The following is a 24255-nucleotide window of genomic DNA, read 5'->3' as shown; positions in this document are numbered from 1 at the left end:
GACTTGTTAGATCACTTCAGAGGGTATGAAGAGTCAACCAATATTGCAGTCTAGAATCACGTGTAGGCCAGACCAGGCAGGGAGTGCCAGATTTCATTTCCTGAAGGACATTAGTCAAGCAAATTTTTTTTTTTACAGCAAACCAGCAGCTTTCATGGCACTTTTTTAATAGTATGAGCCCACATTAAGTTTGATTTCACAACTTGCTACAGTAGGATTTGAACTCTTAACTTTAAAATGAAAGGATTGTGGCAACTGCTGGGAATGCATCCATGAACTGCATGACCTAGTGTTACACCTCACAGAACATAGGAACAGGAGGAAGCCATTTAGCTCTTTGAGCCTGTTTGATCATTCAGTGAGATCATGGCTGATCTGCGACCTAACTCCCTATAACTGCTTTTGCCCCGTATCCCTTAATACCTTTGTATAACAAAAATCTATTAACCTCATATTTAAAATTAATTATTAATCTAGCATTTATTGCCATTTGCTGAAAGAAGTTCCAAGTTTCTACCACTTTTTGTATGTAAAAGTGTTTTTTTAATTCGTTTGTGGGATGTGGGTGTCGCTGGCTAGGCTAGCATTTATTGCCCATCCCTAATTGCCCTTGAGAAGGGGGTGGATCCGAATTTCACTCCTGAAAGGTCTGGCTCTAATTTTTAGACTATGTTTCCTAGACTCCCAAACCAACAGAAATAGTTTCTCTCTATTTACCCTATCTATTCCCCCTAATATCTTGAAAACTTTGATCAAATCACTCTTCAGCTTTCTGAATTCGAGGGAATACAACCCTGGTTTGTGTATTCTCTCCTCCATAATTTAACCCTTGCGTTAACAAAGTTGGAAACAAACATGACTTTTAAGAAAGGGTAATACTTTCCTGTTGACATAACATGATTAGGATTGATCAAGGTAGCAAGTATGACCATGTAGTGCAATACGAACATACGAATTAGGAGCAGGAGTAGGCCACTCGGCCCTTCGAGCCTGCTACGCCATTCAATAAGTTCATGGCTGAACTGATTACTCCACATTTCCACCTACCCCCAATAACCTTTCACCCCCTTGCTTATCAAGAATCTATGTACCTCTGGCTTAAAAATATTCAAAGACTCTGCTTCCACTGCCTTTTGAGGAAGAGAATTCCAAAGACTCAGGACCCTCTGAGAGAAAAAGATTCTCTAGTGACCCCTAGTACAAGGGGGAACATCCTTTCCACATCCACCCTGTCAAGACCCCTCTATAAGGATCTTGCATGTTTTAATCAATTTAGAAATTTACTTTTCTAAATTCCAGTGGATACAAGCCTAGCCTGTCCTATCTTTCCTCATAAGACAGCCTGTCCATTCCAGGTATTAGTCTAATGGTAAACCTTCTCTGTACTGCCTCCAACGCATTTACATTCTTCCTTAAATAAGGAGACCAGTACTGTACACAGTACTCCAGATGTGGTCTCTCCAATGCCCTGTATAGCTGAAGCATAATCTCCCTACTTTTGTATTCAATTCCCCTCGCGATAAAAGATAACATTCTATTAGCTTTCCTAATTACATGCTGTACCTGCATACTAACCTTTTGCGATTTCATGCACGAGGACACCCAGATCCCTCTGCATCTCGGAACTCTGCAATCTCTCTCCATTTAAATAATATGCTTCTTTTTTATTCTTCCTGCCAAAGTGGACAATTTTCCACTTTCCCACATTGTACTCCATTTGCCAGGTCTTTGTCCACTCACTTAACCTATCTATATCCCTTTGTAGCCCCCTTATGTCCTCTTCACAAGTTACTTTCCTACCTACCTTTGTGTCATCAGCAAATTTAGCAACCATACCTGCAGTCCTTTCATTTAAGTCATTTATATAAATTGTCAAAAGTTGAGGCCCCAGCACAGATCCCTGTGGCACACCACTCATTACATCTTGCCAACCAGAAAATGATCCATTTATGCTTACTCTCTGTTTCCTGTTAGCTAGCCAATCTTCTATCCATAGTAATATAAAAGCAAAATACTGCGGATGCTGGAAATCTGAAACAAAAACAAGAAATGCTGAGTGATTCCAGCATTTCTTGTTTTTGCTTCTATCCATAGTGTTGCCCCACTACACCACGAGCTTTTATTTTCTGCAATAACCTTTGATGTGGCACCTTATCAAATGCCTTCTGGCAATCTAAGTACAATACATCCACCGGTTTCCCCTTTATCCTGAGCACATGTAACTCCCTCAAACAACTCCAGTAAATTGGTTAAACATGATTTCCCTTTCACAAAACCATGTTGATTCTGCCTGATTACCTTGAATTTTTCTAAATGCCCTGCTATACCGTCTTTAATAATAGCTTCTAACATTTTCCCTGAGACAGATGTTAAGCTAACTGGTCTGTGGTTTCCTGCCTTCTGTTTCCCTCCCTTTTTGAATAAAGGAGTTACTATCGCTATTTTCCAATCTAACGGAACCTTCCCCAAATCTTGGGAATTTTGGAAAATTAAAGCTAACACTATCTCACTAGCCACTTCTTTTAAGACCCTAGGATGAAGTCCATCAGGACCCGGGGACTTGTCAGCCCGCAGCTCCAACAATTTGTTCAATCCCACTTCCCTGGTGATTGTAAATTTCTTGAGTTCCTCCCTCCCTTCCATTTCCTGACTTAGAGCTAATACTGGGATGTTACTTGTATCCTCAATAGTGAAGACTGATGCAAAATATCTGTTCAATTCATCTGCCATCTCCTTATTATCCATAATTAATTTCCCAGACTCACTTTCTACAGGACCAATGCTCACTTTGTTAACTCTTTTCTTTTTAAAATATCTATAGAAACTCTTACTATCTGTCTTTGTATTTCTTGCTAGCTTTCTCTCATACTCTAATTTTACCTTCCTTAGCAATCTTTTAGTCATTCCTTGCTGTTTTTTATATTCTGTCCAATCTTCTGACCTGCCTCCCATCTTTGCGCAATTATATGCTTTTTCTTTGCGTTTGATACTATCTTTAACTGTTTTAGTTAACCACGGATGGTGGGTCCCGTTCTTGGAATTTTTCTTTCTCGTTGAAATGTATCTTCTATGTATTCTGAAATATCCCCATAAATGTCTGCCACTGCATCTCTAGTGACCTATCCCTTAACCTGATTTGCCAGTTCACTTTAGCTAGCTCTGCTTTCATGCCCTCATAATTGTCCTTATTTAAGTTTAAAATATTAGTCTTGGACCCACTCTTCTCTCACTCAAATTGAATGTAAAATTCAATCATATTATGATCGCTGCTACCTAGGGACACCTTAACTATGAGGTCATTAATATCTCGTTGCACAATACCAGGTCTAGTATGGCCTGCTCTCTGGTTTTCTTCAGAATGTATTGTTCCAAGAAATTATCCTGAAAACATTCTATGTACTCCTCATCTGGGCTACCTCTGCCCATCTGATTTTTCCAGTCTATATGTAGGTTAAAATACCCCATAGTTATCGCTGTACCTTTCTGACAAGCTGCCATTATTTCTTCCTTTAAACCCCATCCTACAGTGTGGTTAACGTTAGGTGGCTTGTACACACTCCCACAAGTGACACCTTGCCTTTATGATTTCTCACCTCTACCCAAACTGCTTCTACATCCTGGTCTCCTGAACTTAGATCATCTGTCTCTGTTGCACTAATACCATCATTAATTAACAGAACTACCCCTCCACCTTTTCCTAGCTTCCTGTCCTTCCTAAATGCCATGTACCCTTCAATATTCAGGTCCCAATCTATGTCATCCTGCAGCCATGTCCCTGTAATGGCTATCAGATCGTACTTATTTATTTCTGTTTGTGCTCTCAGTTCATGTTTTGTTTCGAATGCTAAGTGCATTCAGATACAGAGCCTTTAGTTTTGTCCTTTTATTATTTTTGTAACCTCTCGCCTTATTTGTTGATTTACTCTTAGATTTGTACGCTCTGCCCCTTTCTGTCACAGTCTGTTTATCATTTCCCGTATTAATACCTTTCTCTGTTGCCTTGTCTCTCCTCATTTCATGACTATTCTTAACAGGAAGGTTATGCCTGACAAATCTCATTGAATTTTTTGAAGAGGTGACTACGGTAGTGGACAGGGGAATGTCTATGGATGTTATTTATATGGACTTCCAGAAGGCATTTGATAAAAGTCCCACATAAGAGACTGTTAACTAAGGTAGAAGCCCGTGGAGTTGAGAGCAAATTATTGACATGGTTAGGAAGTTGGTTGAGTGGTAGGCGACAGAGAGTGGGGATAATGGGTAAGAACTCTGATTGGCAGGATGTGACTAGCGGTGTCCCACTGGGATCTGTGTTGGGGCCTCAATTATTCACATTATTCATTAACGACTTGGATGATGGCATAGTAAGTCATATATCCAAATTTGCTGATGATACAAAGTTAGGCGGCATTGTAGATAGTCTAGATGATAGCATAAAATTGCAAAGAGATATTGACAGACTAGGTGAATGGGCAAAACTGTGGCAGATGGATTTCGATGCGGGCAAGTGTGAGATTATCCATTTTGGACCCAAAAAAGGCTAGAGCAGGGTACTTTCTAAATGGGAAGAGGTTAAGTACAGTGGATGTCCAAAGAGACTTGGGAGTTCAGGTGCATAGATCTTTAAAATGCCACGAGCAAGTGCAAAAAATAATCAAAAAGACTAATGGAATGCTAGCCTTTATATCTAGAAGATTGGAGTGTAAAGACCCAGAGGTTATGCTGCAGCTGTACAAAACCCTGGTTAGACCCCACTTGGAGTACTGTGAGCAGTTCTGGGCACCACACCTTAGGAAGGATATATTGGCCTTGGAGGGAGTGCAACGTAGGTTTACAAGAATGATACCTGGATTACAGGGGTTAAGTTACGAGGAGAGATTACACACATTAGGCCTGTTTTCGCTAGAATTTAGAAGGTTAAGGGGTGATCTGATCGAAGTCTTCAAGATATTAACAGGAAAAGACAGGCTAAATAAAGATAAACTATTTCCATGGTTGGAGATTCTAAAACTAGGGGGCATAGTCTAAAAATTAGGGCCAGACCATTCAGGAGAGACGTTAGGAAGCACCACTTCACGCAAAGGGTGGTAGAGGTTTGGAACTCTCTCCCACAAACAGTAGTTGAAGCTAGAACAGCTGTTAATTTTAAATCTGAGATAGATAGATTTTTGTTAAGCAAAGATATTAAGGGATATGGGCCAAAGGCAGGTATATGGAGTTAGGCCGCAGATCAGCCATGATCTCATTGAATGGCGGGACAGGCTCGAGGGGCTGAATGGCCTACTGCTCTTCCTATCTTCCTATGTTCCTATACTCCTTGATTTACCATATCTTCCCGAATTTGATCCCTTGCCTGCCCTATTCAATCAATGACTTGAGCCGTGGGGAATTTTGCCACTCTAAAATTGCAGTGCTATGTCATGCCAGTTGTTCATTGTGGGATTGGATAAATTGGCTTGCTGTGGTAACTGCACCTGTGACTTAAGTTGTGCATCTATGCATGGCTGATTGTTACCATTGGCCAATGTGCCCACTGAATGTGGGATAATAATCCTGCAGAGTAAACTCTCAGGTTTGTTGTACTTTCATAGTTATTGTCAAGACAATACCAAAGATGGAAATTGGCTGTAGTTGGGCCTGAAAGTATGGATTGATATAACTCATGAAGTGCAAATTCTGTGAGCAGTGCGTCTGGGCCAATTCGAATTGGGAGAACATCAGTGTACCACCAGGAGATTGCTGTAGGCCTCTCTTTTTTACAAAAAACAAAGATTATGGGGTAATCCCAATTCATTGTGGCTTCTTTAAAATGGGGGTAGGAAGGGTGAAAATGATAGCCTCACAGCAGAATGCGTAAGGAAGATGTCGAAGCAGCTGTCAGCAGTGGGGGAAAAAAAATCAGGAATGGCTAGGAAACCAGATTTAATGAATCCTTTCATAAATGGTATTTGGGCCCTTTAAATTAATTTCCATCTAGTAATGATGCATGTTCGTTTTCTCTGGGTGTGATTTACATCTGGCATTGCTGAGAGGGTAATGACAAAACAGTAGTTTCCATGTTTATGTACACTTTTCCAGCATTGTTTGGAACTAATGCTCGAAATATTGGAAACGCAGGCAGTGATCTGACAATGTGGGTCCCTGTGTCATTTCCTGCTTTCTACTCCTGTGCCAGCTGAAAATCTATTTCTGAGCAGCAATCAGTAAAGCAAATAGAATGCCGAGCTATATTGTTAAATCAGTACAGTGTATTCTGAGACTGTTGTACTGAAGCTGTATAGTTTATCAGTAAGGCTGCATTTTGACTGCTTTGTTTGATTTTGTTCAACAAAGCTCATGGAAATTATCTTAAGTCCTGCAAGAGGTGCAGAGAAGGGCCACAAGACTGATCCCTGGTGTTGGAAGATAGAGTTATGAGGAAAGCTAATTCCTCAGCTCTGTAGCGAGGTAAAGGATTGAGGCTAATAGTGGTATATAAGACACTAAATGGAACAGCAAGTGCTATTTCAAGATACAAAAGAGGAGGTAAGTCAGACACTAGAGGGGTTTAAAATTGGTAAAGAGGAAGTATTAGATAGGCTGTCTGTACTTAAAGTGGATAAGGCACCAGGGCCGGATGAGATGCATCCAAGGATACTGAAGGAAGTGAGGGTGGAAATCACAGAGACACTGGCCATAATTTTTCAGTCTTCCTTAGACTCAGGGGTGGTGCCCAAGGACTGGAGAATTGCAAATGTTACACCCTTGTTCAAAAAAGGGTGAAAGGATAAGCCCAGTCAGTTTAACTTCGGTGGTGGGAAAACTTCTGGAAAAGATAATTTGGGGCTAAATCAATAGTCACACGGACAAATGCGAGTTAATTAAGGAAAGCCAGCATGGATTTCTTAAGGAAAAATTATGTTTAACTAACTTGCTGGAGTTTTGTGAGTAGGTAACAGAGGGTTGATGAGGGCAATGCTGTTGATGTGGTGTATATGGACCTTCAAAAGGCATTTGATATAGTGTCACACACCAGACTTGTGTGCAAACTTGTAGCTCATGGAGTAAAAGGACCGGTAGCAACATGGATATGAAATTGGCTCAGTGACAGGAAACAAAGAGTAGTGGTTAATGGATGTTTTTCGGGCTGGAGGAAGGTTTGTAGTGGAGTTCCCCAGGGATCAGTGTTCGGACCCTTGCTTTTCCGAGTTCAAAGTTTGCAGATGATATGAAACTTGGAAGCATTGTGAACTGTGAGCAGGATAGTGTAGAACTTCAAAAGGACATAGGCAATTTGGTGGAATGGGCAGACAGGTGGCCGATGAAGTTCAATGCAGAGAAATGTGACGTGATTCATTTTGGTAGGAAGGACAGGGAGAAACAATATAGAATAAAGGGTATAATTCTAAAGTGGGTGCAGGAACAGAGGGACCTAGGTGTATATGTGTATAAGTCATTGAAGGTGGCAGGACAGGTTGAGAGAGCAGTTAATAACGCATACAGTATCCTGGGCTTTATTAATAGGAGGCACAGAGCACAAGCGCAAGGAAGTTATGTTGAACTTGTATAAGACACTAGTTCATCCTCGACTGGAGTATTGCGTCCAATTCTGGGCGCCGCACTTGAAAGATGTGAGGGCATTGTAGAGAGTACAGAATAGATTCACAAGAATGGTTCCAGAGATGAGGAATTTCAGTTATGAAGATAGATTGGAGAAGTTAGGACTGTTTTCCTTGAAGAGAAGGCTGAGAGGTGATTTGATAGAGGTATTCAAAATCATGAGTGGTCTGGACAGAGTAGATAGAGAGAAAATGTTTCCACTCGTGAAAAGATCGAGAACGAGAGGGCACAGATTTAAAGTATTTGGTAAGAGAAGCAAAAGTGACCAGAGGAAAAACTTTTTAACGCAGAGAGTGGTTAAGGTCTGGAATGCGCTGCCTGAGAACGTGGTGGAGGCAGGTTCAATTGAAGCATTCAAAAGGGAATTAGACAGTTATATGAAAAGGAAGAATGTGCAGGGTTATGAGGAGAAGGCAGGGGAATGGAACTGATAGTTGCTCTTTCAGAGAGCCAGTACAGAATGATGGGCTGAATGGCCTCCTGCACTGTAACAATTCTCTGATAAACCAAGACTTTGGAACAAGAGCAAGCAAGCAGTTAGGAAGGTGAATGGTATGTTGGCCTTCATTGCAAGAAATTTTGAGTACAGGAGCAAGGATGTCTTACTGCAGTTGTACAGGGCCTTGGTGAGACCACATCTGGAGTATTGTGTGTAGTTTTGGTCTCCTTATCTGAGGAAGGATGTTCTTGCCATGGAGGGAGTGCAAAGAAGATTTACTAGGCTGATTCCTGGGATGGCAGGATTGACGTATGAAAAGAGATTGGATCGACTGGGCCTATAATCACTAGAGTTTAGAAGAATAAGAGGGGATCTCATAAAAACCTGTAAAATTCTAACAGGACAAGACAGGCTTGATGCAGGGAGGATGTTCCCGATGGCTGGGGAGTCCAGAACCAGGGGTCACAGTCTCAGGATTCGGTGTATGGCATTTAGAACCGAGATGAGGAGAAATTTCTTCGCTTAGAGGGTGGTGAACCTGTGGAATTCTCTACCGCAGGAGACAGTGGAGGTTAAGTCATTAAATATATTCAAGAAGGAGATAGATATATTAATGCCAAAGGGATCAAGTGACATGGGGAGAAAGCGGGAACAGGGTACTGAATTAGATGATCAGCCATGATCTTTTTTTGAATGGTGGAGCAGGGCCGAATGGCCTACTCCTGCTCCTATTTTCTATGTTTCTAAGGGGACATTGGATGGCAGGAGGCACTTCACAAAGAATGATTAATTTCTGGAATAGTCTGGGTGGGAACAGATTGTAGAATCACTAGAGGCACCTGAATTCTGGAAGTGTTGGTTTTGACTGAAGGGTTTGCTCGATGGGCAGAATTGTTCTCTTCGTCTGTACTTTGCCATCTTCCCAGCCTGATGAGGTGTTGGGCCGTGAGTGCGTTTTAGGGAGACCAAGAGTTGGTGCAGTCTTGTTTGTATAACCATATTTTCTTTCTTTCAAAAATATACATAACATTTGTAAAAATGCATTACAAAACAATTCAGCTTGGACATTTCAAGAAGCGCAGTAAAGATCAGTTTCTTTCAATACAGTACATGAGGTGCCTCAACTACCCTTGCCTTTTCATCTGTTGAATGCAGAGGCACATTCCAGAAGGGGGTAGGCAACGGTCTCTTCCCCACTGCAGCTGCCTCGAGGGCAGTGTGCGGAGGCGGTGACACTCCGGGCATGAAGGAAGGATCTGACGTGGAGGTTCCTTCTCAGCACCAGCCAAGTTACAGTCTTGGTGTTTGTTTGAAAGTTTTGCCGATGAGGCATTCTGCCATATGAGTTTGACAGTCTGCCCAGGAACCATCCGACAGGATCCACCATCTCCTTTTCCCTCAGGACTTCGAGGAAGTTACGTGCGGACCACTGCCTGATGGAGTTGTGGTCCTGGTGACCGCAGAATGCTCCATTCAGTTGGATGTATCACCTGTCCCTCGTGGAAAAGTTTGTATAGAAAAACACCTTTGTCCCCTTCATCGTCAGTGGATAGGCAATCGCTGGCATTTAAAGAGTACGTGGATGAATTACAACAATTGTTCATTCCTGTCTGGTGCAAAAATATAACAGGAAGGATGGCTCAACCATGACTTACAAAAGAAATTAAGGATAGTATTAGATCCAAGGAGGAGAAATATAAAATGACCAGAACAAGCAGCAAACTTGAGGATTGGGAGCAGTTTAGAATTCAGCAAAGGTGGATAAAGGGATTGATTAAGAAGGGGAAAATAGAGTATGAAAGTAAGCTTGCAGAGAACATAAAAACTGACTGTAAAAGCTTCTATAGATATGTGAAGAGAAAAAGATTAGTGAAGACAAATGTGGATCCCTTACAGTCAGAAACAGGGGAATTTATAATGGGGAACAAAGAAATGGCGGACCAATTAAATACGTACTTTGGTTCTGTCTTCACAAAGGAGGACACAAATTACCTCCCAGAAATGTTGGGGAAAATAGGGACTAGTGAGAAGGAGGAACTGTATGAAATCAGTATTAGTAGGGAAATGGTGTTAGAGAAATTGATGGGATTGAAGGCCAATAAATGCCCAGGGCCTGCTAATCTACATCCCAGAGTACTTAAAGAAGTGGCCCTTGAAATAGTAGATGCATTGCTGGTCATTTTTCAAAATTCTATAAACTCTGGAACAATTCCAATGGATTAGAGGGTAGCTAATATAACCCCACTATTTAAAAAAGGAGGTAGAGAGAAAACAGGGAATTATAGACCGGTTAGCCTGACATCAGTAGTGGGGAAAATGCTAGAGTCTATTCTAAAAGATGTAATAGCAGAGCACTTGGAAAACAATGACTGGATCGGACAAAGTCAACATGGATTTATGAAAGGGAAATCATGCTTGACAAATCTACTGGAATTTTTTGAGGATGTAACTAGTAAAATAGATAAGGGAGAACCAGTGGATGTGGTGTATTTGGACTTTCAGAAGGCTTTCGATAAGGTCCCACATGAGAGATTGGCATGCAAAATTAAAGCACATGGGATTGGGGGTAAGGTACTGACATGGATGGAGAACTGGTTGGCAGACAGGAAACAAAGAGTAGGAATAAATGGGTCTTTTTCCGAGTGGCAGGCAGTGACTAGTGGGGTACCGCAGGAATTGGTGCTGGGACCCCAGCTATTCACAATATATTTTAATGATCTAGATGAGGGAATTAAATGTAATATATCCAAGTTTGCAGATGACACGAAGCTGGGTGGGAGTGTGAGCTGTGGGGAGGATGCAGAGAAGCTCCAGTGTGATTTGGACAGGTTGAGTGAGTGAGAAAATACATGGCAGATGCAGTATAATGTGGATAAATGTGAGGTTATCCACTTTGGTGGCAAAAAGAGAAAGGCAGATTATTATCTGAATGGCGATAGATTGGGAAAGGGGGAGTTGCAGCGAGACCCGGGTGTCCTTGTGCACCAGTCGCTGAAAGTAAGCATGCAGGTGCAGCAGGCAGTTAAGAAGGCAAATGGTATGTTGGCCTTGATATCGAGAGGATTCGAGTACAGGAGCAAGGATGCCTTGCTGCAATTATACAAGTCCTTGGTGAGACCACATCTGGAGTATTGTGTGCAGTTTTGGTCTCCTTATCTGAGGAAGGATGTTCTTGCTATGGAGGGAATGCAGCGAAGGTTCACCAGACTGATTCCTGGGATGGCAGGACTGACATATGAAGAGAGATTGGGTCGATTAGGCTTGTATTCGCTGGAGTTTAGAAGAATGAGAGGGGATCTCATAGAAACCTACAAAATTCTAACAGGACTGGACAGACTAGATGCAGGAAGGATGTTCCCGATGGCGGGGCAGTCCAGGACAAGGGGTCACAGTCTAAGGATTGGGGTAAGTCAATTTAGGACTGAGATGAGGAGGGATTTCTTTACCTAGAGAGTGGTGAACTTGTGGAAATCTCTACCACAGAAAGCAGTTGAGCCAAATCATTAAATATATTCAAGAAAGAGTTAGATATAGTTCTTAGGGCTAAAGGAATCAAGGGATGGGGGAGAAAGCGGGAACAGGATACTGAGTTTGGATGATCAGCCATGATCGTATTGAATGGCGACCCAGGCTCGAAGGGCCGAATGGCCTACTCCTCCTATTTTCTATGTTTCTGTGTCAGGTCAGACTCTTTGAAGGTGCTGGGGATATGTACCACAAGTCTTTGTTTCACCATGACCACCATGGCTATATGCTCCTTCCAATTTTTGGCACACGCCCCAGCCCCTCCGAACCATATTCCAAAGAACATGGCTTCGCTGTTGCCACGGTTTACTTTGGCATCCGAGGTCAGTTCAAACTGGTCGTATATACTTATCAGTCTGAGAACTGACAGTGAATCCGAGCAGAAGACGGTGACGGCGTCCTTGTACCAGGAGGCTTTGACCTGAGTGCCTCTGCTGCTGGGGATTGTCACCCCTCTAACGCCCTCATCCTTCATTATGCCACCAGTGTGGTACAGGTGGGAATTTTAAAAAGTGAGACCAACATAAAGGCATTTTTAAAATTTGAGTAGATGCCAAGACATTTGTTACTGAATGATCTCAATGGCTTCGTACCGGTATTTGTTTTAATTTTCATTTGGGGTATAAGAGATATTCGGTTGGCGTGTCTGGAAATCCAAGGTGTAACAAAAATTAGATAATGCCTGATTTGGCAGTCAATTTAAAAAAAAATGTACATTTTTCCTTTTTAAGAAGCAAAATTTGAGTTTATTTAAACATATGGACTGTTCTTTAATTTATTAATTGATACTGTTATTGCTATTCTGTGTTGAACACTAGATGGTCAAATGAGTTGACATAGTTAATAGGAATTACCTTTTGCAGGTTTTTAAAGATTTTTCAAAGAATTTGGAACAACCCCTTCAGAAAACCGTAGTGAGAATAGTAAAATGTACACAGCATGCATTTAAAACCTGAACTGTCTTTGAGACTTAATACAATTGTTGAGGGGTAACTAACGTTTTTTCTGAATTCAACCTGCGGTTCTACTGCTATGCAGTACAACAATGTTGTCTTTGTTTTTTTTTGCAGAAATTTTTCAAACGGTTTCCCTTGCCTCCGGCCAGTTCACACAAGAAATACTTCCAATCTTGCAGCAGGCGTTCTTAGACTCTTCATCTGGGAGTTACTTTCAGTACAACCAAGTGACATTAGTGAATAATACGAAACTTCTAGATCAGGTATTACTGTATTAAAAGCAGACAAAGAATTTGACAGACATTGAGATTTTGCCTTCTGCTTAATCTTTAATGCCATATGCAATCATCGGGGCTTTTCTTTTCTGTGTCCGGCTAACTGAGTCTTTCTTATAGTTGTCCTGGACAGAAGGAATAGGAACAGGAGTAGACCATACGACTCATTGAGCCTGCTCTGCCATTCAATAAAATCATGGTAGATTTTCTATCTCCGCTTTACCTTAGTGTCCAAATAGTTATGAATCTAAGTCTTAAATGTTATCAATGACAACACCACAGCTGTCTGGGCTACAGAATTGCAAAGATTCACAACCCTCTGAATGAAGAAATTTCTCCTCATCATATGGCTAAAAGGCCGACCCCTTCTCCTGAGCCAATGACCCTCTAGTCCTGAAATCTCCAGACAGGGAAACAGCCTCTCTGCATCTTGTTTCCTGAAATATTACTTGTATCCAGGTTAAACAATTTAAAGTAATGTATTGCATTCAAAAGAGATGATATTTTTCAACCTTTTTGTGTGTTGTGTATGATGTAGAATTTACCCAGGGCAGGCTTTGCTTTGAATCTGGGACTCATAAGCTTAAAAATGGAGCAAGAGCTACAATTTATAGCAACACGCTTTTATTTTAAAACAGAATGAGGATGAATGAATTAAAAATTGAAACATGTAGCTGCTTAAAATGACTATCTCCAGATCTGTAAGAGCAAAATACTGCGGATGCTGGAAATCTGAAATAAAAACAGAAAATGCTGGAAAGACTCAGTTGGTCTGGCAGAATCTGTGGAGAGAGAAACAGAGTTAGTGTTTCAGGTCGATGACCTTTCATCAGAACTGGAAGTGATTAAAGATGTAACAGTTTTTAAGCAAGGCAGGGCAAGAGGGGAAGGGGAGGAAAAAGCAGGAAAGTCTGTGATGGGGTGGAAGGCAGGAGCGATTTGATGAAAAAAGAGGTGATTGTGAAAGGCAAAAAGAGGTGGTAATGGGACAAGTAAATAAACAAAAGAAGTGTTGAGAGGACATGTAAATGGGAGTTGCAGAATCACCACCAACAGTTGCTGTACAAAAAAAAGTAGAGGCAGAGGTTATGGTTTCAAATTGTTAAACTTATTATTCAGTCCAGAAGACTGCAAAGTGCCTAATCAAAAGATGAGTTGCTGTTCTTTGAGCTTCATTGCAACAGTGTAGGAGGCTGAGGACAGAAAGAGTGGGAGTGGGGTGGAGAATTAAATGCCAGATGACCAGAAGTTTGGGGTCACATTTGTGAACCAAACGGAGATGTTCTGCCAAGTGGTCACCCAGTCTGTGTTTGGTCTCCCAATGTAGAGGAGACTGCATCTTGAGCAGCGACTACAGTACACTGGAAGAAGTACAAGTATATCACTGCTTCACTTGGAAGGAGTGTTTGGTGCTTTGGATGGTGAGAAGGGAAGTGGTAAAAGTGCAGGTGTTCCATCCCTTGTGCTTGATTGGAAGGTGCTGTGGGAGGAAGACGGAGTGCTGGGGTGATTGAGAAATTGACCAAGGTATCGCGGAGTGAACGGTCCCTTTGGAATGCTGAAAGGGGATGTGTTTGGTGGTGGCATCGGGCTGGAGGTGCTGGAAATGCCGAAGGGCGATCTGTTGAATGCAGATGCTGGTGGGGTGGAAGGTGAGGACCAGGGAACCCTGTTGTGGTTCTGGGAAGGAGGGGTAGAGGAGAAAGTAGAAGTGGGGGAAATAGAATGGACACAGTCGAAGGTTTTGTTAACCACAGTGGGGGGCAATCCTTGGTTGAGGAAAAAGGAAGACATATCGGAAGCGCCGGTATGGAAGGTTGCATTGTCAGGACAGATGTGACAGAGAAACTGGAAGAATGGAATAGACTCTTTACAGCTAGTTGGGTGTCGGTAAGTGTAGTCAGGGTAATTGTGGGAGTTTATTTTTACATTTGTTCTTGGGATGTGAGTGTCACTGGCAAGGCCAGAATTAATTGCTCATCCCTCATTGCCCTTGAGAAGGTGGTGGTGAGCTGCCTTCTTGAACCACTGCAGTCCATGTGGGGTAGGTACACCCACAGTGCTGTTAGGGAGGGAGTTCCAGGATTTTGATCCAGCGACAGTGAAGGAATGGTGATATAGTTCCAAGTCAGGATGGTGTGTGACTTGGAAGGGAAGTTGCAGGTGGTGGTGTTCCCATGCATTTGCTGCCCTTGTTCTTTTAGGTTGTAGAGATCGCGGGTTTTGAAGATGCTGTCGAAGGACCATTGGCAAGTTGCTGCAGTGCTGCCACTGTGTGCCGGTGGTGGAGGGAGTGAATATCTAAGGTGGTGGACGGGGTGCTGATCAAGCAGGTTGCTTTGTCTTGGATGGTGTTGAACTTCGTGAGTGTTGGAACTGCACTCATTCAGGCAATTGGAGAGTATTCCATCACACTCCTGACTTGTGCCTTGTAGATGGTGGACAGGCTTTGGGGAGACAGGAGGTAAGTTATATGAATTGGCATTAAATTAAATATTCTAACTTATATATCTGGGTTTAGACTCCAGTGTCTTCAGTAAGGATTCTTTAATCTAGTTGGTTCAGGAGACACACAGTTGTTTGCCCTGTTCACACAGGTCCCAGATCCACTGTTGAGGGTACTGAGCTGTTTTGGATTTCTGATAACTGCGACCTCCAGTGCAGAAGCACACAGACTTTCTATGGGCAAGTGTAGGAGTAACCAGCACTATAGCTCGGCTTCAGCTTTAAAACCTTTCACCTTTCTAATATGTGCTAGTTCTGAAGAAGAGTCACTGACCTGAAACGTTAACTCTGCTTCTCTCTCCACAGATGCTCCTAGACCTGCTGAAGATTTCCAGCAACCGCAGTATTTTGCTTTTATTTTGCTATATCTCTGCTTGTTTGCCGCTGACAAACAAAATCCGGGCAAAGACTTTGTATTAGCATATGATTCTACCTTCTGTTTTACAAGGCAAATTGCTTTGCAAATTAATGTTGCTTTAATGCTTGTCAAATCAAAATTTTTTTTTTTCAATTTGGAAGCGATTTTAACATTTTATTTATTAATTGCAGTACAATGCCTGTCGACAGGATATGGAGGGGAAAGGATATAGTAAAGAGGAACTTGCTGAATGCTTCGCTTTTTTACTGTTTGAAACAGAAGATCAGGTAAAAACTAAAAGAGAACACTATTTGGGAAAAATTAGAAATATTTTGAAGATTACACCAAAGACTCGTTTATAATTCATTCCTGTGTACTTTTGAAAATACAGGGAGTAGGGAGGTGTGGTGTAAGGCAAACCTGTAACATAAGAAGTTCAGATAGCTTCATAAACCAGGACAGGAGATATTGAGTATTTCTTAAATACATCTAAACGTTGAGAACATTGTAGCTCTGTAGCACATTTCTGAGTATCTAACACAAGTCACATCTTTATATAAGCAAACAGGCGTTAACTAAGATGGTCTGAGAAAGCGGAGTCCAGTCCAAGGACTTGGAAGAATGTGGTTATATATCACAAGCGATGGAATAACATTTGTCTGGGTTTAATTGCTATAATATAGTTTTGATTTTGGTTTTCTTGATGCCTCTTAATTTTTTGTTTTACTGTTGCAGGCAAAATCTGTCTGCCAAAAAGGATTGCAGATCGGGAGCAGTAACATCACAACTCTAGGAGATCCATTGAAGGGTATTTTAATATTTTTTATATGCAATATGTATTAAACTAATGTACTTACATGTTAGGTGGATCTCGGTGCTTGTTATATTGCACGAAGGGAAAACTGCTTCTTTTTGGTCGGTTTAGTAATGTGAACACATTGAAAAGTAAAGTCATTATTCAGAGACCATTTTAAGCATCTGATGTGTAATACAAGTTGATGCCTGCCTTTGGCTATAAAGTTAGGATTTGCAGAAGAACAATAGATTTAATTAATAATTAAGCTTGTCCCTGCAACCTTAGTATTGCTGCTAAGCTTTGAACTGCATTGCAAATGTTTGTATGCGTACCTCAGCTAGGTGTGTCAGTTTGTAAGTAAATCATTGGCTGTTTTATACTTTAAGAGAATCTTGCACACTGCTTTTTGTCATAAATCTAAGGTTGGACATATTTGTTTAAAGTGCTCCATTTTCGGAGGGTGTAGACTGTTCATTAACAGAGTTTCTCTGCTTGGAGATCCCAGGAAGGTATCTCTGAATTGGCATTAGGCACTCTTCAGATTATTCCCTCAAAAATTGGAAGCAAAGTGTAAATGTCGCAAACTAGAGTCCCAGAAAATATGTCCTTGCACTTCTACCTCCTCCTCCTCCTTCCTCTCTGCCCATGGCATTGTAGGAGACAGGTAACTCCTACCTGCACTGACATAGTCAGCCTTTTTTACACCGAATCTCCTCCCTCTGAGATGAGCACAGACAGACTCCCTTTGGGAAGGAGGATTCAAGGAAACCAAAGCAAATTTAGCACACTTCCCTGAACAGTGTGCTGGTGAACAACATAATGAATTCAATTGTGGGAGACACGCTTGCACGGGAGTATAGGTTGGCTAATTGGAGCTACAGCGTTGCAGTCCTATCTCTGACTCGCACGTGGGAGCATGGAACTACCCCTCTAGCGTCTGGTCAAATTTATGTGTTATATTTATATCCAGAACTGGGCAGAGCAGCCCTGTGCTTTCATTGGAGACTGAAAGGTCAGCTTCGGAATATCCTCATCGACCTATATTTTGGTTGTGAAGAGAACCCCCTAAGGAGATGGCGAGAAATTGACCAAAACTCCAGCTGCACAGAGTTGTTCGGTGCAAGAGTCAGCAGAAGTGGGACAGTGGACATGAAAACAGCAAGCCATATCAGCAGCTGAAGAGGATGGTTGAAACTGCAGAGAGGAACAATAGTTTTACACCCAGTAAATGGCTCCAACTTTTTTAAAGCAACAATAGCTTATATTTTTATAATGCATCTTGAACGTAATAAAATGTCCCAAGGTGCTTTACAGGAGCATTATAAAACAAAGTATGATACCGAGCCACATGAGATGTTAGGTTAGATGATGAAAAGCTTGATCATAGAGGTAGGTTTTAAGGAGTGTCTTAAAGGAGGAAAGTGAATTAAAGAATAAGGAAATAAAAGTATATAGTTTAATTATCTTGCATAATTATGGCTGTGCATTGATAACTAGACTGGTGAATGAATTGTCTTTCAGTTTTAGTTCTCCTATTTGTTGCAGTTGGTTTAAAATTGCATGAAGAACTTGTGTGCAGGTTAGATTGTTGCTCATTTATTTTTTCTGGTGGATAATTTGTGGTTCAATGCTTTTAAGGATCCTGTTGAAAGGAAAGGAGGTGTTTTAATCTTTTAATATTCCGGAGTTTTAAACAGTGTGTTGACTGACGTGTAAACTAATGGGGTGTTAGTTTTCATTTGAGATTATTAACTGATGTGGAAGCTGTTTACAATGCTGTAAAATACATTGTAGAATTATATTTGAGCTCGTGTATTTTTTTTTAAATCTTCTGTTGGCACGGAATTTTCTGCAACTAGCAATGGCAATGAATGCCATAATAACTGTTGTGCGTCCTGATCCCTCAGTGACAAATGTATGCAATAATTTGCTGGGATACTTATTAGAATATACCTCAGTGAGCATAGGAGAAGTAGCACAGCAAATAGTCAAGTTCTGGGACTATTTGCTCAGCTGTAAAGCTGAGCAAAACACTTCTATTAAAATAATAGGCTAAAAAATCAAGTACTTGTATATGAACATACATACGAAATTGACAGGCAGGAAATGATCAGCTGGCCCGTCAAGCCTGCTGCACACTCATGACTAGACGCTTCCCATCCCGTTTCCCCCACCCCAACCATGCAATCTCCTGGGAGAGGCAGGGAAAGAGAAAAAACCCAGGGCCAATGAAGGAAAAAGTATTGCAGAAAAATTCCTCTCTGACTCTCTCAGATGATCGAAAGCAGTCTAGGGGCTCTCACGGACCAAGGGCTGGATTTTTCCTTGGGCTTCTGAACTCCACTGTCGGGCTCAAATAGGAATCAGAAGCGTGCATTGTGTGAAAAACAATCACTCAATGGGATGGCCAGAGGGCGGGCTCACTCTCCAATTAAGGATGGCGGGCGGGCTGTTGAAGCTGGAGGGCCAATCAGAGACCTTCCAGCTTGAGAGGAGCAGCAGGAGGCCGTGGAAGGTAAGTGAGGGAGAGGGCGCTTCAAAATGGAGGCACCCTCTCTCCAACTTTTTGAAATATGAAATAAAGAAAAAGGCCTTTACAGATTTCCACTGCTGTGCTAGAGGAACCCCTCTATAGGGCAGCCTGCAGCTGCTGCTGCACCCAGGCAGACAGGAAGGGCCTCTAGGTCTGCCTGGAGTGCGGGCCCTCTATCACATCAGGAGGTAACCTCCAGGCAACTAAACTGGCCCCTGCTATCTCTGGGAACTTGGAGGCCGACTGGAAAAACCCAGTTAGCCACCTTCAGTTGGCCTTAAGTGTCCGTTAACAAGCTGGGTCGGCTGCCCGCTGCATGCTGACAGGTAGCCCTGCCAGCCACCCATCCCGCCTCCGGGAAAATGGCCCAGGGTTGGGATCGAGCCGGGGAACCTACGCACCAGCAGGAGGCACTACTTTTAGCACCTGTTCATCTCCATTCCCGACCCCGGCGGGGGCTCAAAATCCGACTCCTGGTGTTGGTTATAAAGACACTTTTTCTATACGATGTGATCTCTGCCCCAGCCAGAGACTGGTCCGCTTCCTACTTGATAGTAATACAGAGAGGCAGCACCCAGCACTCCAGCCAGCAATGTATTCCAGAGGCTCTCTATTCTCTGGGAGAAGAACCACCTAACAAATAGTTTGTTCATATCTTTGCATAGATTAAATTCATATCCCTTCCTCCTCCGAATTACAAAATGCTAATATTGTAGGGAGTAACTTCAAGGTCTTTAGAACTAAGGCTTTGCCTTTTGTAAAACCATTTAGGTTTGGAATGTTTACCACTGTAATCCAGTAACTTCACCTTTTCTTCTTGTCCTACAGGAGTATATCTTTGTAAATATTCAGACTTCCTTCATCCCACACCATGGTACCATGGGAAGTGTGGCTATATTCTCATTTTTAAAATACTTAAGGTAAAGGAAAGCATTGTTATTGTATTTTACAAAGTTGCTCTCATTTTGATCGAGAAGTGTCATCGCTTTGAAGTTCTCTGATCTGATTAAAATGTTCGTTCTTTTCTTCCACTTACTGCTCCCTGTCCCACAAAATAAAACTGGTTTTGGAACTTTCTGAAACTGCTGCTATGGGTAGCAAATGTACAATATCTCATGACACGCAGGTTTTATTTATACTCTGCGCTGTTATTCAATCCATCAGATATCGTGCATGAGCTAGAAATTTCAGGAAGTAATATTTCTGTTTCATCTACTGGCATAACAGGACTTATTTTATTCTTTGCTTAAGGTGAAACAGCTGTCTTTCATTCCTTAAACTTTGCCCGCAAGGAAATTGTGTGTTTATATGTAACAGATGCTTCCTCAATAGCAGCACCCTTCTCGATGAACAGGAGGTCAAGATTTACCAAATTAGAATCGTCCCTGTAATCACAGCCGTAACAATGGAGCCATTTTCTTTTTGCTGTCTTGTGACGATGTGCCGTAATCCACAGAAGATTCGATCTGAAATGGATCTTGATTTCCTCTGCTGTTCTCCCACTTTAAAAAAAAAAGTTTTTTTTTCTACTTGCACCCAAACTCATCTCCGTATTGCTCAGTGTCTATACCACGCGTGCTGCTACATTCAAATACATCATATTTCACGGGTATTATTTAAATCAGTGCAGGCTTACCCTATGGAACACTGCCATTTGTTGAACCCAACTCCTCAGCAGTCAGGGCTGAAAGATGTAATATTAACCGGATCCTGGTTTTTTTTTTTGCCTGATTGTCTGGATGCTAGAGTGAAATTTGATGATATTCACTTGACAATTTTACTGCTGTTTGTTCAAACCCCTTGCGCAATTAATAAATCCACAATTGTATAATTCTGTAGGGTCTGTTGAAAGGATTATGTTTAATCGCAGTAAAAATGACCTTTTTTTTTTATTTTCCACATGTTCCTATTTGAGAGCGACCCCAGTGCTGTTTTGTTTATTTAACAGGGTAGAGTGAAGTCTATGATTGAAAACTACACAGCAGATTTGACCAGTCCATCCGTTGGTTACAACTGCCATGTTTCCATCAACAGTGATACAGTGTCTTCCATAACCAGCCATTTTCAAGCCTTTGAACTGACACAGGTGAAATTATTTCTTGCATTTGTCAGATACGAGTATTTGATAGATGTTTCAGACATTGGCCCCTCTCAAAATTTGCTTTTTGGTTGCCCTACTCTTAGTAAAGTTTTATCCCTGGGAATTAATTCTGATTCCTTTCGATACGATTTGTGATTTAATATTTCAGTTTTATTCCTGGATCAGCTTTGGTTTACAGGTTAGTGACCAGTTTTATTTCCCTTTATTCCAGTATTATGTGTATGAGTTTGGACAGTGTCATGTTCTTCAGTGCCCAAGACAAATTTATCCGTATGCTATTGTAGCATTTCAGTACTGTGACAACAAGTGCATCATGACCAGGTCAGCAGAGATTGACATGTAAGTTCTCTTTCTGCTTTGGAGTAATGTTATTTTTGTTTTAAGATGCATTTACTGATGATCATTAAAAATCATATGACAGTATCTAATTTTTTTTCTCACTTTTCTCCTTGCCAGTCTTGTTCCTGAAATTCAAGGTAAAGAGCTTTTCCTTTAAACTTAGGGTATTAGACTTAATGTGTTCCCTTATTTCAGAAGTGAAATGTAAAAAAAAAAATGTGTATTAAATCTTTGGTTACCATGCATTTTTGAATTTTGCTTTTAATTCCAATGTTTCTGGTCTGACGTATGATTTAAAATCTGTGGATGCAGTCCATTGGCTCAAGAATGAGTTTTTCTGTTCCATATCATCCCTTTTGCCATTTAACCTCTCCTATCTTTCACCTATCACGTAAAAGCTGGCTCGGGTCTGCAAATGAAACCCGACCCTAGCCTAACAGAACCACGTCCGACCCGGCCTGAGTCCTTTCGTTTTTTTTTCCCGTACCCGACCTGACCATCAGTTAACCTAGGTTCCGTTTTTCACTTTGTTGCTTATCTGCACAAGCTTAAAAAAAAAACTGTAACTAAACAAACTTTCAGGTCCAAAAAGATTGGAGCCACGTACCAGAGGTGGTAATAGAGTGTGTCCGACCCGAACCCGACACATGTCGTCTGGTCCTGTCGGGTGCGGGTCGGGTAGCCATGCTGTACTATCATGGACCTTCCTGTTCGTGCCTTGCTCCCTTTCCTCCCCACTTCCCTGCCTCTGCTTATAAACTGTTACATCTCTAATCACTCCCAGTTCCGATGAAGGGTTATTGACTTGAAACGTTAACTTTGTTTCACTCTACACAGATGCTGCCAGATTTAGCTGAGTGTTGTTTTTTCACTAGGATGTTGCCTGGAAAGTCTTGGAGAAACTGTGGCTTTTTTTTTAGGAGGTTACGAAGTGACTTTGATAGAGGTGCTTCGAATGATGAAGAGATGGGACAGAGTAGCTAGAAATAGACTGTTTCCAGGGGACTAGAACAAGGGGGCCTAAATACAAGAGTAATCCTTTTTCTTCAAGGTTTAATGTAGGAGAGTTAGGATAGAGAATATGAAGCATAGTTTCAGAATAAGGGGTTCCCCATTTAAGACTGAGATGTGAAGGAATTTCTTCTCTCTGAAGGTTGTGAATCTTTGGAATTCTGTACCTCAGAGAGCAGTGGAGGCTGAATCATTGAATATATTCAAGGCTGAGATAGACAGATTCTTGAACCATAGGGGAGTTGAGGGTTATGGGGAACAGGCAGGAAAGTGGAGTTGAGGCCAAGATCAGATCAGCCATGATCTTATTGAATGGTGGAGCAGGCTCGAGGGGCCGAATGGCCTATTCCTGCTCCTATTTCTTATGTTATAAGTCGAAACTTTTTATACAGAGGGTTGTGAAATTGTGGAATTTACTACTGATGTTGATAATTGAAGCAGTGACCATGCCTGCTTTGAAGAATAGGCTAAACAGGTGCTTGAAGGAGAAAGTGGGATGAAGACTCAGGGGAACAGGGTGTGCATGTGGAAATATGATACTGCTTGTGTAGGGGATAAATGCCAGCATGGACTATTGGGGTCAAATAGTCAGTTTCCACATTGTAGCTTTAATGTAATCTGATAATTTGACGTTTTAATAAAATTTTTACGCACTACGTTCCCACTCTGCTTCATTACATACTTTGTTTAATGTTAGAATCTAAACATTTGAAATAATTAATACTAGAAACAGATTTGAATTATTGGGAGGAGACTGTATATTCCTTTTTAGGGCTGAATTTCTAGGCCCCGATGGGAACGGGCGTGGACCTAGGAGGGCACAGAATTTCATGCCATTGGCTGACATGCCAGTTCAGCTCCATCCCACTTCAGGCCATTTTCCCAGAGGCGGGATGGGGGTGGCAGAGTAAACCCCCCACAAGCGGCAGGTAGCCAAATTGACCTTGTTAATGGCCTATTAAGGCCTATTGTCAGAGGCCAACTGGGATTTTCCAGCCTGCCTCCAGGCACTGCCTCTTCTCACCACACCTCCCCCCCCGTCTGCCCCGAGGCATCAGGGCCAAGGCCAGCTGCCTAGTGGAGGCTTCCTGGCAGCGGACAGTTCCTCTATGACGGTGGCCTGGCTGCTAAGAGCTTTTTTTAAAATTGCAAATTAAAAGAAAGTTGGAGAGAGGGCATCTTCACCGTGAGGCACCTTCTCCCTCACCTTTCTTTGAAAAGCCAGCTTCTGTGCCTTCCATTGCCCCTCTAGCTTCGAGAGCCCATGCACCGTCCTTAATTGGATGGCGAGCCCATCCTCTGGCCGCTAATTGGCCAATTTTGGGGCGGCTTCTGACTTCCCATTTGAGCCTGACAGCAGGGTCTTGAGGCCTGCGAGGAAAATTCAGCCCTTTGTGTTTTTTCTTTTCCCAGCGTATCTTGTGGCAATCTGGACTGTTACACGGGTGTGATGTATAGGTGCATATATGAAAATCTGTTTTCAGGAATCTGCATTGGCTTTAACTTCGACTGTTTTATATTTAGCAGTGGAGTACTATCCTTGGAAAGGACAACTTATCAACAAAGACAAAGTGATCAGTGTCGCTCTGAAGTCGAATGGCAGTCCATTGATGCCTGTTATTTTGTAAGTCTGTGCTTTTGTTCCTTCATCATTCCCTCCCTGAACCTCTCCGCCTCGCTCTCTTCTAAGACGCTGCTTAAAACCTATCTCTTGTTGCCCACCCTAATGTCTCCTTATGTGATAATGATGGCAAATTTTGTTAATGCTCCTGTGAAGTGCCTTGGGACAGTGGGGCATGCGCTTTTGAAGACGGCGAT

At 41.9% G+C, this 24255-nt stretch overlaps 1 protein-coding gene across 8 annotated transcripts in view; it reads left to right on the top strand.

The window, feature by feature from the left end:
• LOC137384867 (uncharacterized) overlaps positions 1–24255 on the top strand; it is a 73622-nt gene that overhangs the window by 3634 nt on the left and 45733 nt on the right. For 6 of the 8 annotated variants that reach the window (XM_068059474.1, XM_068059473.1, XM_068059471.1 and 3 more), the window contains exons 2-9: positions 12634–12782; positions 15849–15944; positions 16393–16465; positions 19815–19906; positions 20935–21072; positions 21299–21426; positions 21544–21563; positions 23962–24061. In XM_068059474.1, coding sequence (XP_067915575.1) covers positions 12634–12782; positions 15849–15944; positions 16393–16465; positions 19815–19906; positions 20935–21072; positions 21299–21426; positions 21544–21563; positions 23962–24061 — 796 coding nt within the window. Of the gene's footprint in view, positions 1–12633; positions 12783–12914; positions 12994–15848; positions 15945–16392; positions 16466–19814; positions 19907–20934; positions 21073–21298; positions 21427–21543; positions 21564–23961; positions 24062–24255 lie in introns of those variants that run through there. The other 2 variants (XM_068059475.1, XM_068059472.1) reach the window with 2 other exon arrangements.

The sequence above is a fragment of the Heterodontus francisci genome, chromosome 27, assembly GCF_036365525.1.
Source record: "Heterodontus francisci isolate sHetFra1 chromosome 27, sHetFra1.hap1, whole genome shotgun sequence".
NCBI classification, from domain to species: domain Eukaryota; kingdom Metazoa; phylum Chordata; class Chondrichthyes; order Heterodontiformes; family Heterodontidae; genus Heterodontus; species Heterodontus francisci.
Note: the sequence above shows the minus strand (reverse complement) of the source record. Positions and strands in the feature narration are given on the sequence as shown.